The sequence below is a fragment of the Cebus imitator genome, unplaced genomic scaffold, assembly GCF_001604975.1.
Source record: "Cebus imitator isolate Cc_AM_T3 unplaced genomic scaffold, Cebus_imitator-1.0 Scaffold63, whole genome shotgun sequence".
NCBI classification, from domain to species: Eukaryota; Metazoa; Chordata; class Mammalia; order Primates; family Cebidae; genus Cebus; species Cebus imitator.
Genome location: NW_016107378.1, coordinates 2,070,906 through 2,086,402, shown reverse-complemented (window position 1 = coordinate 2,086,402; position 15,497 = coordinate 2,070,906). Strand labels below are relative to the sequence as shown.

Sequence of the window (15,497 nt, the reverse complement as noted above, 5' to 3'; positions counted from 1 at the left end):
TCATTAATCTTTTTCTTCCAACTGTCAATTCCCTTGTAGGCTTTATTCGGCCCAGACAACATTCTTCAGACATAACATTAATCTTATTTTTTCCTAAACTATTTTCTTGCTTTCTCAGCATTCTCTGAGTAAACTTTTCAGGCTCAATAAAATACAAATGTTTTGTTCTTGCTACCACTGTCTAGCAAGTAAATTCAATTTTAGTTTTTCAGTGTTGGTATTCCTAAGAAGATATATATCTTCTTAGGAATCTATATATAGAGATATATATCTTCTTTTGGTATATATATATATATATATATATATATTCACTAGAAACATAGGCAACTCTTAAAATACCAATTAAACAATAAAATATCCTGCAGTAAAGGGAAAAAACAAACCAAAATGCATAACCAGGCTGGGCATGGTTGCTCACACTTGTAATACCAGTACTTTGAGAGTCTGAGGCAGGCGGAACACTTGAGGTCAGAAGTTCGAGACCAGCCTTGGCAACATGGCAAATCCCGTCTCTATCAAAAATATAAAAATTGGCTGGGTGTGGTTGTGCACCCCTGTAATCCCAGCTACTTGGTAGGCTGCCATGAGAGGATCGCTTAAACCCAGAAGGTGGAGGTTGCAGTGAGCCAAGATCGTGCCACTACACTGCAGCCTGGGCAACACAGATCCTGTCACACACACATACACACACACACACACACACACACACACACACACACACACACACAGGCCCAACTAACAAAAAAACCCTAAACAGACCTAGAGGTAACCATGTGAGAATGTACAAATTTGGGCCATTTGTGCATATATCACAGTTTGATCTAAAGAAAGATTTGCACTGCTCTTTAAGCAAATGGAAACATCTGTTCTTTTACATGGCCAAGTTTCTCAATGTACAATTAATCTCTAAAAAACAATTTTGTTGCCAGTCCAACCAAATATTCTATTGCTCATCTTTACAAAGAATAATGCAAAAGCCAAATAATTTGTACTTTTCTTGCTGTATCTTTATTAAAATTAGTTGCCTGAACAGCTATTTCATTATTAATAATATTTTGATATGGTTTTCTTTTCTGGTTTTCTGCAACTGAGGATCTCCAGGAAGCCTGAGAAAATACTTTTGGAAATGTTTTCTTTATATCAAGTGCATGAAATGAAAGAGGAATCAGATTCTTGTCATGACCACGCTACTTATTTCCCATGTGATTGCTTAACACACCTGTTATTGCAGAAGTTGGGCTGGAGTAGATCTTAGAAAGCACCTTACTTTCCAAATAAGAAAACAAGGAATCATGGAATTTAAACATCTTGCCTTAGTTCACATAATAGTAAAAACTGGATAAAGGGAGGGCTAGATCTCTAGGCCAGGTCTCTGGATACGGAAGATTACAGTGTTGAGGAATGAAGATATTTTTTAAAATGCCAGATGAAAAAAAAAAAGGTAACTATGAGGATTTGTAATCCTGCTGATACAACAGCATGATTATACACGTTGATTAAAATGCAATTTGTAAGATTAGTGAGAAAAAAATAGTAGTGATGAACTAGCATGAGATGGTCTATTTTGCTAAAGATGACACAACACTCCATTTTCATGGTTTGTTTTATGTAGCGCTTTAGGAGAACTTGCTAAGCTGTTTTAACTTAGGGTCATGGTAGCCTGATATTCTTTTTATTCCTCTCCAATTATATACTAACAATCTCAAAATAAAGTTGATTTATCGAAGAATTTATAGGGTGTCTATTGGGTCTGTGCTGGTCCAGTAAATTTACATGTTAACTGGGTGCTAGATCAAGCCCTAAGAGAGAAAATCTGCCTGCTGCTATGAATGGGTGTGTGTGCTATATGATGAAAGGCACAGTAAGAACTTATGCTTCACTCAATTAAAATCCTGAACATCTAGACACTAAGAGAGATATATACATGTATTGTAAAAACATCCATGTGATGACATTGATCAGAAAGGTAGTCAAAAAAATAGGCCATTGAAAGCTTTGAAACATATGATTAAAAAACTACTTGTTTGAAAGATATTTCTTTGAAATATCATATTTTTAGTTAAATTCCTAACTATAGATCTAGCTGACATTTTTCTATGGAACTATTATATACCAGAACCATCTTAGAAATATTTTTTCACGTTTTGTTTTCTCTTAACTTTGGTATTTCTTCAACTTTTTTTTTTTGAGACAGGGTCTCACTTCGTCACTCAAATAAGAGTGCAGTGGCAAGATTATAGCTCACTGCAGGCTCACCCTCCCAGGCTCAAGCAATCCTCCTGCCTCAGCCTCCTGAGTAGCTGGGACTACAGGCATGCAACACCTTGCCCGGCTAATTTTTGTATATATATATATTTTTTTTTTGTAGAGACGAGGTTTCACCATGTAGCCCAGGCTGGTCTGGAACTCCAGAGCTCAAGCGATCCATCTGCCTTGGTCTCCCAAAGTGCTAGGATTACAGGTGTGAGCCACTGTGCCTAGCCCAACTTTATTTTCTTAACCTTTATGTTACTGGTTTGACTTTTATTAATCAATTCTGACAAGACTTCCATGAGTTTATGTGAACATTAGAGAAATAAACTTTCTCTTTTCTTTCCAGTTCTTTCATAAATAAAAAAGACAAACATAAAAGTCTATATTACAAATAAATCATACATACCATTGCTATAGTTATAGTAAACCCACTGCCCACTCTTGGGTTTTGGAAGTGACACGGGTGTCTCTTCGGCAGGAAGACTGTAGAATCGGCACTCAATGAACAGCCGTTGAATAGTGTCATCCATGGTTACTTGAGAATCATTAAGGCTTAGAGCTATGATCTCAATCCGAATTTTTTCTGAAGGCTGTTTAAAGAGCAAAGACGAAAAAAAAAAAAAAAAAAAAAANAAAAAAAAAAAAAAAAAAAAAAAAAAAAAAAACCCCAACAAAAAATAAAATAATAGAACAAAAAGATCCACTATTATTTTCCACTATCAATTTTAAATAAAACACAAAGGCCAATGGGCTTCTTTTCTTGAATGCAATGTACACTACTATATGTTACACATGATAGACTATTCACGACAGAGAGAGAGAGAATGAGATTCTAATGCCCCAGGGTTTGAAGTTAACAGTGTCATGGCAATAGTCTCCTGATTTACATTTGAGGCTATAAATACCCCACTAGTAGTCTATCAGGAGTGAAGATTATGAGATCTTCATCTCCAATTGCTTTCAGAATGACAAGTATCAGTTGGCCTTGTTTCAAACTATGTAATGAAGTACATGTTTATCACTGCTTTTACTTAATCTACAATACCTGAGAAAGTTTCAGTTATTCAGAGATCAAAGCCTGTTGAATACCTCATAGGTATTATGCTAATATATGTAGCTATATGAATCAGTGTAACTAGAGCAGAAACTACAGTTCATTCTCTCCTATTCTGCCATAATATATTTTGTTCAATAAATAATACATTTTCAAGCAAAAGAAACAGAATTTTATGTCCAATTTAACACATATTTTCTCATAATTTATTTTTAATTTATTTATACAGAATTAACAACTAAAATGGTGTTTAATTTTCACTTCAATCTTTGCTTAATAGATTTTGGTGTCATAGACATTATCAAGGGAATTACAAATGTTTCCTTGAGTAATGATTTCAAATAATTAATAGACTAGGATTTAAAAACTGTATCACACCAAGATAACACCTCAGTTAATCTGTTTCTTACAATTTAAAGTTTGTCCTTTAGTATCAAAATCCTTCTTTGCCAAAATTCAGAGACATGCTATAAATTATATAACTTCAAATAATAATTAGAAAAACCTGAAAATAAGTCCTGTTTATATGACCAGTTTTTAGGAATTCATTGTTAAATGTAAATCAGTGTGTAAATTCACCATAGTGGTTACTTAGATATTTCAAAGCATATAATATAATTAATCAAATTGAAAAGCATAAGTACCCTATTGTAAAAATATTCCCATAAAGAACAATTTCCATTGCTGTCAAACCCCCTCAATATTTGATGAAGTAATTTTACCCCCTTCTTTCAAAAGACATTTTCTTTTATTATGTATTCTAAGACACTTTAACTAAAAACCCAAATCTGAATATTTCAATAAGGTTATTTTATTATTCAGTAGATTCATGGAAATTTTACTAGGATGACAGAGAAAATTCCACACCATTCTGTCTCCACTAATACAGGTACAAGGCTGCAGCTGGCAATATTACTAGGATTAGCATAGTATGATGAAATATTTAAAGGAAAATTTTTTCTAAAACCTAATAAATCAAATGACTGCCAAATGTCATTAAAGTGATGGTCTTTGACTTGAATATGCTTTTCATATTCAAATTTGAAAAGAAAGAGATGAAAGCCTGGAAAGGTTACTCGGTTTCAACTAATAACCTCAAGCCCTCTCCGTTCACGTGCATAAAAAATGAAGTTCGCTCTATTGTCTAATCTCACTTCAGAAAACCCCTTCTCTCTGCTCACTGAAGACTACATGGTAAAGAAAATATTTTAAATGATATATTTTTTTCTTAAAATGTATAGCGGTTGTGAAAATACTGTAATACATACATTTTATAATTCTGGTCCAAGTGTAGCATAATGTATAATTAAGTCTTCTACATAAGTTGGAATTTGACAAACTTAGAATTATTATAGCAATAACATCTTATAAAACATTTATGTTTCTGCACAAAAGGATTAAAGGAAAACAGCTATAAAAAGAAAACAGTGGTATACATACTTATTTCTACTCTGTGAAAATAGGAATTTAAAATTGTTTATCACAGAACCTAATGAAGAAGTAAATGAACTTGTAAATAGCAGGGAAATCAAATGTATTTAAATGGTTATTTTATTAATAACATATTAGCTATACAATCCCCATATGAAAACCTGCATTATTGTAGGAACCAACTTAGACCATCAAATAAGACTACATGCAACTCTTTAAAGTTTAAAATGTAATCGTAGACAAAAGTAGTCACTTGGCTCATAGCCAAAATACAAAAACAAAATAACAAAACCCAAACACCAAAAACAACAAAAAAGAAAACTCCCTGTATTATCCAAAAATAAAATAACTTTAAAATTCTTTTTATGATGTCTATTTTACTTCTGGTCCATTATTTTTAGTTTTTATTTTTTGGGTATCTCTACACTACTGCCATTAGTTCTATCAAATGTCCTTTTTAATTCTCTGACCAATACACTTGGCACAAATGATCAGTTATTGCTCTTCATTTAATGCAACATGAATCAACTTGAAATAAATCCTAAAAGGGGTAAGTTTTAAGCTTTTATCTAAGGAAGGAAGCTCTAAAGAAAGATGTTTCCCAACGTAAATTTTGACTAATGATGCTAGACAATTGGTTGTGTTCAAGCCCCTCTGATTCAACTAGATTTTGTATAAAGATTAGGAAGCACGTTAAATGCATAACAGACAACTTCATGTCAACATGTCAGAAATGAACATTCTCTCTCCTCTCCCCCAATCTCATGCATCCTGTTATTTACTACCTCAGCTGATGACATCACCATCCACCTACTCCCTTATAATCAGGAGACCTAACAGCATCATTGCCTTTCCATTGTTTCCACATCCACAATATCCTAAAGGCCCACCATTCCTGCTCATTTTACTTCCTAAATATCTCAATGATTGGCCAGGTGCTGTGGCTCATGCTTGTAAATCCCAGCACTTTGGGAGGCTGAAGAAGGCAGATTGCCTCAGCCCAGGAGCCCAGGAGTTGGAGACCAGCCTGAGCAACATGGCGAAAACACGTCTCTTATAAAAAAAATAAAAATTTAAAAAAAATTAGCCAGGCCTAATGAGTGGCATGTGCCTGTGGTCCCAGCTACCTGGGAGGCTGAGGTGGGAGGATCACTTGAGCCTGAGAGGTTGAGGCTGTAGTGTATCATGATGTGCCACTACACTCTATGCACTCTAGCCTAGATGATGCAGTGAGACCCTGTCTCAAAAAAAAATTCTCAATGATTCACTGAATTGTTGAAAGCATATGATATTTCAGATACTGTTTTAACTGTTGGGGATACAAAGAAAAATAAGATATCATTTCTTTTCCATTTCTGGTGTCTGGAGAAACTACTAAGTTCTCATGGGGGTAACTAATACAATAGCTTCCCAGTTATTAGAAGGTAGAAATTTGACAGAACAAGAAGGGAAAAAATAGAAGGAACTGACATAAGAGATTTGTTAGTGAACTTGTAGCCGACTGATGAGCGTTATGAGACTGTAAGCTCAGTGATGGTAGGCACTATTAGATTGCTCATTGTATTATGTAACGCACAATAAATGAGTGGATCTACTCTCATGACAGATGACGGGTGAGGCTCTAATCTGCCTGTAGTCCCAGCCATTCTCCTTATTGTGGCAGAATTCTCTTCCTAACAACCAATCAAATATAATCTTTCCACCTGAAAATCATTCTATTGCCCTATAGTCTAGCCATTCCTTTAAACTTGTGGTGTGCTGTTTTATATTGCTCAGTTTTTGCATCTGTTATTTATCGTCTGAAATCTTCTTTTCCATCAAAATTTCACTCCTGTGAGGCCCTGAACCACACATACTCTCCTTTATGAGAGCACTACTGATCAACAAGAGCGAGTTGGTTGTTTCCTCCTCTGGGCCCTCACTGCACTTCTCCATCACATTGTACTACATGGAACTATTCACATATTTGTCTCTCTCTATAGACTGTCAGCTTCAGGAGGGCAGGACCAATATCTTATTCATTTCTTGCTACTTCACATCCTCCCCAACATAGGCTCTCAATAAATATTTAATGAAATAGTGGAGACTGTATCTCTTTTATGTATTCAGAATCTCTCTCAGGGTCTTGCTTTGTTGTCCAGGCTGAAGTGCAGTGGCACGATGACGACTCACTGAAGCCTCAATTTCCCCGTCTCAAGTGATCCTCCCACCTCAGCCCCCTGAGTAGCTGGGACTAGAGGTGCAATGCCACCATACGCAGATAATTTTTACATGTTTTGTAGAGACAGGGTTTCACTATGTTGCCCAGACTGGTCTTGAAATCCTGGCCTCAAGCAATCCTCCCACCTTGACCTCGCAAAGTGCCAGGATCACAGGTGTGAGCCACAGTGCCCAGCCTAGAATATCTTTTATTTATTGCCAGAACTATGTGAAGCTGCAGATATTAGTGCCTTCTCATTTAAAAAATATTTATTAATGTGCTACTATGTTTTGGGGAGTGGTTACTATTCACTGCTGACAAATATATAAAACTCTTGCTGTTCTAGATTTTAATGAAATAAGACTATCTCAAGACAGGTGAAAATTGCTGAATCTAGATGGTAGGGTACTATTATTTCTACTTTTCTGCATGTTTGAAATTTGTCATCATAAGAAAATAGAACGTTCAATCAGGTGAATTGGAATAGGTATTAAATAATATACTGCTTCAAATGACAGTAATTGAAGCAAAGTCTTTTAAAGAGATGAATAATATTTGTTCAGAATTACTACAGCAATAGGTCATTCCTCTGCAGGGTATCAGCATCCTTCAGCACAGGGAATTGACCAGACAGCATAGGCTTCAGACTTTTCCTGTTTTGTTTCCCCTCTATGTGTATGAACTTTTGTTACTAGATGCTTCTTCTCAGTTCTTTTTTCTTGTTCACCAATTATCCTATTAGCATCCTCAGTTAGCAAGATGTCAGTATCAGCATGGGCTGTGTGCAGTAACTCACGCCTGTAATCCCAGCACTTTGGGAGGCTGAGGCAAGAGGTTCACTTGAGACCAAGAGTTTAAGACCAGCCTGACCAACATGATGAAACTCCGTCCCTACTAAAAATACAAAAATTAGCCAGGTGTGGTGGTGTGTGCCTGTAATCCAGCTACTCAGGAGGCTGAGGCACGAGATTGCTTGAACATGGGAGAAAGAGGTTTCAGTAAGTCGAGATTGTGCTACTGCACTCCAGCCTGGGTGACAGAATGTGAGACCCTGCCTCCCAAAAAAAAAGTTTTTTTAATTGTGGTGAACAGAAGTAATAGAAGTCATTCAAATAAGAACTGCATGCAACCTATTTTTAGTTGTCTGTAGAGATGGACACTATATATTATGTGATTAAATGATCTAGAAATGTGATGACAGCTTGTATTACTCTAAAAAAATAAATGATAGCTTTTGTGATTTTGGCTCAATTTCACTATTGCTTCCTTACTGATGCTAATTCATATTTTGAATCATTTTTTTCTATGTGATCTTAAGTGTTTACTTAGGCTTATTATTGGCATGCTTAAAATTTTCATGTCTTACTTCACAAGATTGTGCTGAATTCTTCCTCCAACATAGCAGCCACAATGGAGTTGAATTGTTGGGCTTCTGAAAACTAATTCAACCTGACAACCCTTAAAAACAGTATTGCATAATTGAGAGTGTCCTATGATAATGGTCTTGCAACTTGTTTCAGTCAGTTACATTTAAATCTAATTATGGCGAGATTACAGGTGAGTTTAATTTCATTCCAAGTTTCTACAATGAATAGGCATTTCTTTAATTTTTTATTATAAGACATTTGAAACATGAGAAAGTACAGAAAATAGCTTGGCATATTCAAGTAGGCAGCCATCTCAAACAGATGTTATCATTTTTCTATAACTGATTTAAGTCTTTTTATTGTTGTTGTTGAAGAAATAAAATATTTCAGATACAGGTAAAGCCACCAGCTGCCAAATCCTTCCCCCTCCCTTCCTCATTCCCCCATGGTTACGACTATCCTGTAGTCAGTGCTATCATTCCCAAACATGCCTTTATATTTTCTATTGCCTATGTGTATAGCTATAAACAACATATAGCATTGTTTTCTGTTTTGCAGTTTTATATTAGTGGCATCATACTCATTAATCATTCTGCAATTTCTGTTTTCATACTCAATACTATATTTCGGAGATTTATTCATATTTATTTTTCAAATCCAATTTACTAATATTAACTGTTGTATAGAATCCTATTTATATTGCATATGTAATCTATAGGATATTTGCCTGCTGATGAACAATTACGTTGTTTACAATTTTTTGCTATTACAAACAATGCTGCATTGAATATCCTTTTATGTTTTCCTGTATACACCCATGATTTCCTTAGGAGCAGAATTGCTGGGTAATAGGTAAAAGAATTTCAACTATAAGGAGTTATCAAATTAATCTCCAAATAATTATAAATTGGTATTATTTTATCACCACAAAATTATTTTTTTTGTGTGTGTACATAGATGCAAATAAAACCTACCTGTAGGAGCCACAGTATGTAGAATTTGGTACTTTGTAACAAAACAACAGAGACAAAATGGAAATAGAAGGACAAGATCTATGTCAGTGCTCTTGAAGAGTAAAATTTTAATTGGGGTGAGCTCTACGACAAGCTCAAAACAGTTGGTTAAAACAATCAGACTCAACCACTGGTACTGACAGAGCCATATGTTAAGTAGGTAGGAATGCATATTAATTAATGGTGATTCTTACAAGTTCCCTTCTTCAAGGGCTAGGCATGGGCAGAGACATCTCAAAGACTCAAAAAAGTCCCCTTGAGTCCCTTACACTAGGCTCCAAAGCTTCCTCTTAAATTGTGCATCAAATCTACCCTTCATACAAGTTCTGATTAAAGCATTTTGATTGTTTAAAAGTATAACTTTTTAGGAGAAATAAGTACATAGGTGATATTTTGGCAGGGCACAGTGGCTCACGCCTGTAATCCCAGCACTTTGGGAGGCCGAGGCGGGTGGATCATGAGGTCAGGAGATCGAGATCATCCTAGTTAACACAGTGAAACCCTGTCTCTACTAAAAATACAAAAAATTAGCTGGGCGTGGTGGCACGTGCCTGTAGTCTCAGCTACTTGGGGGGCTGAGGCAGGAGAATTGCTTGAACCTGGGAGGTGGAGACTGCAGTGAACCGAGATCATGCCACTGTATTCCAGCCCAATGACAAAGCGAGACTCCATCTCAAAAAAAAATAAAAATAAAAAAAAATAAAGGGCGATGTTTCCAGAATCTCAAAGTGTCAAGGTAATAAAGTTTTTAACAAAAGAAAACCACTGAGTTTTCATCAGTGGCAGTAATATATCTTTTCTAACATGTTCTGTTAAAATGTAGTATATTAAATAAATAATGTAAATGTTGCAAACTTCAGTGATGGGGATCAAAACAGTGCTAGCTTTAAGAGTACTTATTTTTAGAACACTGTCATGGTGTCCTTATATGCCCCAGAAATTACTGTGTTCATGCAGTGATTTGGATTATGTTTTTCTGCCCTAATACCAAATTAATCTCCAAATAATTATGCCAAATAATTATAAATTGGCATTATTTTATCACTATAAAAATGTTGTGTGTATGTGTATAAATAGATACAAGCCTGAGGGACATGACACATTTCCATCATTAACTGTGGTTTACTATGGCAGTGATGTGAAGCAAGGAAAATTTTTCTAAAAAAAAAAAAACAAAAAAACTCTCAATTTCAGGTGATTTTGATATGCCATTCTCCTTTCACCATCATTGAGAACAGATGTTGTAGTGTGGTGGTTCTTGATTTTGGCTGCACATTAGAATCACCAGGGGAGCTATAAACAAAAGTCTGACTTAATTTATCTGGGTGGAGCCTGGGCCCTGGCATTTAATGACGCTCCCTAGATGATTCTAATGTGCAGCCAAGGGTAAAAAGTACTGCTTTTTTCTAAAGCTATGATTCTTGCACTTTAGCATACCCCAGAATCATTTGATAAAACACAGACTGGTGGACTCCATAGGGCTTCTAATTCATTAGGTCTGAGGTGGGGCCAAGGATTTGTATCTCTCACAAATTCTCAGGTGATGCTGAACTCTGGGGATCACACTTTGAGAAATATTGCTCTAAAGCAAAAAAAGATTCATCTTCTGTCTACAGAGACTTCTAACATTTTTATAGAAAAGCTTCCACAATATTCATGTTAAACTGTTCTTTAGCTATTATTCAACATTTCAGTACAGAATTAGCTAACTATTTCCTTTTTTGAGTCAATTCATGCTCACCACTAAAAATAATATGACAATATAAATTACCAAATGACAAACATAAAAGCTTCTTGTTTCATTCTACCACCTAACTCAGGAGTTGGCAATTTTTTTTTGTTAAAGGATGAATAGCAAATGTATTTGGCATTGCAGGCTGTACAGTATTCAACTTTGCCCTTGTAGAGTGAAAGCTGCAATAGATAATATGTAAATGAATGGGTGGCTGGGTTCCAATAATGGTAGAGGGCTGAATTTGGCACATGGGCCATTGTTTGCTGACTCTTGCCCTAGAGATATTCACTGCTAATGCTGTCAGATGTACTTTTTCCAGACATTTTCTTTGCTTACATAAACTAAATGTTATGTCTGTATGTTCAAATAAAAATATATGTATAGACCTTTCTGTATTTCTTTTGTGTGTTTGTGCTTTTCAGCGATAGGTTCTCCTCTCTCATATAGGCTGGAGTGCAGTGGTATGATACAGCTCACTGTAGCCCTGAACTCCTGGGCTAAAGTGATCCTCCAGCCTCAGCCTTCAGAGTTGCTAGGACTATAGACATCTGTCACCAGGCTTGGCTAATGTAAAAAAATTATTTTCCTAGAGATGGAGGTCTTGCTACATTGCCCAAGCTGGTCTTGAACTCCTGGCCTAAAACAATCCTCTTGCCTTGGACTTCCCAAAGTGTTAGGATTACAGGTGTCAGCTACCACATCTGGCCCCGTTTGTTTCTTTTTAAATGAAATCATCATTGAGGCATAATGTCTTATCCATTAATTTTGTAAAGAGTGTGATAGGAGAAACCAGGAATTTTCAAACATTGTTACATAGAACAATGTTCATTTTAAGCAGAAATACTTGTATTAGCAAAAAATGACAGAAACTGAAGGGTCCATCAAAAGGGGCTTATTTAAATAAATATGGTATGGCCATATAATGGTATATTATGGGTATGTTAAAAAAATAGAGTATACTATTATGGAAAAATGTTTATGGTGTATTAGTAAGTTAGTTAAATTGCAAAGTACAAAAATAGTTTAAAAGAAATTTCTGTCAGGAGAGTACGTCAACATTTCTGGCTTTACATAAAATATATTTTATTTTTATTTATTTATTTATTTTTGAGACGGAGTCTTGCTCTGTTGCCCAGGCTGGCAGGCAGTGGTGCAATCTCAGCTCACTGCAACCTCCGCCTTCCAGGCTCAAGGATTATCCTGCCTCAGCCTCCTGAGTAGCTGGAATTACAGGTGCCCACCACCATGCCCAGTGAATTTTTGTATTTTTAGTAGAGACAGGGTTTCACCATGTTGGTCAGGCTGGTATTGAACTCCTGACCTTAGGTAATCTGCCCACCTCAGTCTCCCAAAGTGCTGGGATTACAGGGGTGAGCTACTGTGCCCGGTCAAGCAAAACATATTTTAAAACCTAGTCTCTGTCTAGCTTAAGCTGCCACATGGAAAACATGGAGAGCAGCTTATTTTATCCACTGAGAGGATATCATATTTGATTCCTAAGTGATTTAATAATTTTTCATATGTGAATTCTAAAGCTAGTAAATTGCTTTTTGCATTGTGCCTTTCAAAGTTTTAAACATATTTTGCTGAACATCATTATTGTAATCACCTGGGAATGCCAGCTCATTGTTTAGAGAGCCTAGTTTCCAGGTGGAACTGCAATTTAGTCCAATTGAATATGGCAGCTTTTACAAAACTGCTATTAATAGGAACAGAGAAAGAGAATGATGTAAATATGCACGGCACAGAAGAGTCCATTACTCCTTCAACCTGTAATTTCCTATTCTCACCTGTGGGCACATTTTAAGTCAGCTGTGAATTCACGGCAATACATTTTATTGTGAAAAATGAAAGCTGCACTACTGAATGATAAAATTAGAAATAATGCAAAGATGGATTGTTAAATTTTTTTAATGCCATGGCAGATGCAAATGTTCAGTTTTGATGTCTATTTTGAGGACCTAAAACAAGGCTTTTAATCAATGTATTATACATCAAATTTATACTGTTAACTTCTGATTATTCAAATCAATAAAATATTCATAGAGAAATGTCCAAAGTTTTACATTTCTCAGACTTCTGCCCCCCACCCTCGCCATTAATTATCATGCCTAGAAGCTTTTTAGTAAAAGCAGCAGTTGTCACACTGACGGAATCTGACAGGCCAGCAAGGCCCAATTACACTTGCTCTATGTGGCACTTTGATGTCCAGGAAACGAAGAGAGATAGGGGCAAATTGGGTGGCACATTATGTTAATGACTTGATTTAATCCAGCCACTAAACTTTATGTAGCCTGTTAAAAAAGATGCTAACACTAATTATGCCACTTTGGAAAGGAAAGGAGGGGACAAGCATTTCAGACTGACAAAGTGAAGCTCATAAATGTTGTAAATGAAATGAAACAAAATGAAGTAATCTATGATTAATTATACATCACAGACATGAAGAGAAAGAACCAAGTAATATGTAGAAGTCCTGGGAAATCTGTTAGATTCCTTTTAAGGATCAACATTTCTAAGAAATAACTATGAACTGTCAGATTCTGTAACATGAAGAAAAGAAACTGAATGATCTTAAATGGCTTACATAGTATATCAGATACTTCAAATTCACAGTGTAAGTGGCATAAATGATATTTATCTAGGGCACTACTTCTAGTTCTAATTTTGTGACATTATAAATAGAGGCAATTTTTTAAAAGTCTACAAAGTGGGGATAACTATAGAGTAGGGTTATCTAACTCCTTTTTAACTTGTCTGTGCCTCTATTCTAATCTATTTTCTACATTACTGATGACATGATCTTTCAAAATGTGATCTAAACGTGCAAACTCCTTAAGAACAGGAGCTTAATTTTTTGTATTCATGGACCTATTCCCAGTCCCTAGAACAAGGCTAGGAACACAGCAAATGCTCACTACATACATATCTGTTTAATGGATGAGTGATCTTCTATCCCCATTCCTTACAAACCTCAGAGGTCCCAATGCTCTGGATTATGCCCACCTTTTCAACCTATTCTCCTGGGCTTCCTAAGCGTATCACAATAGTCTTGGCCCATCCTAAAACCATTCTGAACCCTAGAACAAGCCATGCACTATGTTCTCTCAGATTCTCATGCTTTTCATTTCTATGGCCCACAATTTTCTCTCTCCTTTCATGAACTCCCAATCATCTTCAACACTGGCTCCAGCTTTACTGACTCTAGGATGTCATCCTTGATGAAGGGAAGGCCCCTCATGCTGACTTAGGGACCCCTTCCGAATGCTCCCATAGCACCCCATGTATTCCATTCTCCTGGTGCAGACCACTATGCATTACAATTTGTGTTTCCCCCCCAGACTACGAATTCTTTGAGGGAAGGAATTGCTTCTTGTATGCCTGCCTGACACACACTGTATACTAATAAAGGAAGAATTGTTGTGAGGAAATATTAACATAGGATGTACTTAGCACGGAACAGGCATTCAGTAATACATTCCTCCCTACGAAAGCTATGTCTCACTATTCTGAGATTTCTACCAGAAGCAGTTCTTAAGAGAAGACAAAAGAAAAAATGAATGAACCACAAGTATTTTTAAGCTTACAAAAGCATTTATGAAACAATACTTCGACCAAAGTTAATACCATCAGCAATTAGACAAAATGACATTTTGTGCCTCCTGATATGGTGCAATGAAGAGGACATAGTATCACTTCTGTATTCCTACCAAAATGTATAACTGGAATCTGATCTGGAGGAAACACCAGACAAATTCAATGAAGAATATTTTACAACATAAATGGCCTGCATTAAAGAGTGTCACTGTTACAAAAGACTGCAAGAAAGCCTGAAGAACCATTACAGATTAATGGAGGCTAAAGAGCCATGAAAACTAAATGCAATGTGTGACCTTGGACTATATGAATAAGATACTATAAATGATACTGCTAGGACAACTGGCAAAATTCTAATGAAAACTGTAAATTAGATAACAATATCATATAATTGTTCTGAAGTGTTTAGGGTTAAAGGGGCATGATTTCTGCAACACTCAAATGGTTTATAACAATTGTGTATGAAATAATGTATATTTATAAGTAAATACCTAAGTATGTGCACTATATGCATATGCAGGAGAGAGACTAGAAATGATAAAACAAATAGAGTAAAAAGTTAAAATCTGTGAATTCAGGTAAGGAATATATAAAAGTTCTTTGTACCACTTTTGCAATCTTTAAAGAGAAAGGTTATATTATTCATATTAAATGATTTGCTAAAGTAGTACACACAAAGATGGTAAAATCAATAGAAAATTCTGTATTTTGGCCAGGCGCGGTGGCTCATGCTTGTAATCCCAGCACTTTGGGAGGCCAAGACGGGTGGATCACGAGGTCAAGAGATCGAGACCATCCTGGTCAACATGGTGAAACCCCGTCTCTACTAAAAATACAAAAATTAGCT

General features: G+C 35.9%; 1 protein-coding gene across 8 annotated transcripts in view; it reads right to left on the bottom strand.

The window, feature by feature from the left end:
• RPGRIP1L (RPGRIP1 like) overlaps positions 1-15,497 on the bottom strand; it is a 99,179-nt gene that overhangs the window by 15,991 nt on the left and 67,691 nt on the right. For 7 of the 8 annotated variants that reach the window (XM_037739103.1, XM_037739104.1, XM_037739105.1 and 4 more), the window contains one exon: positions 2,660-2,843. In XM_037739103.1, the coding sequence (XP_037595031.1) occupies positions 2,660-2,843 (184 nt within the window). Of the gene's footprint in view, positions 1-2,659; positions 2,844-10,406; positions 10,477-15,497 lie in introns of those variants that run through there. The other variant, XM_037739109.1, reaches the window with a different exon arrangement.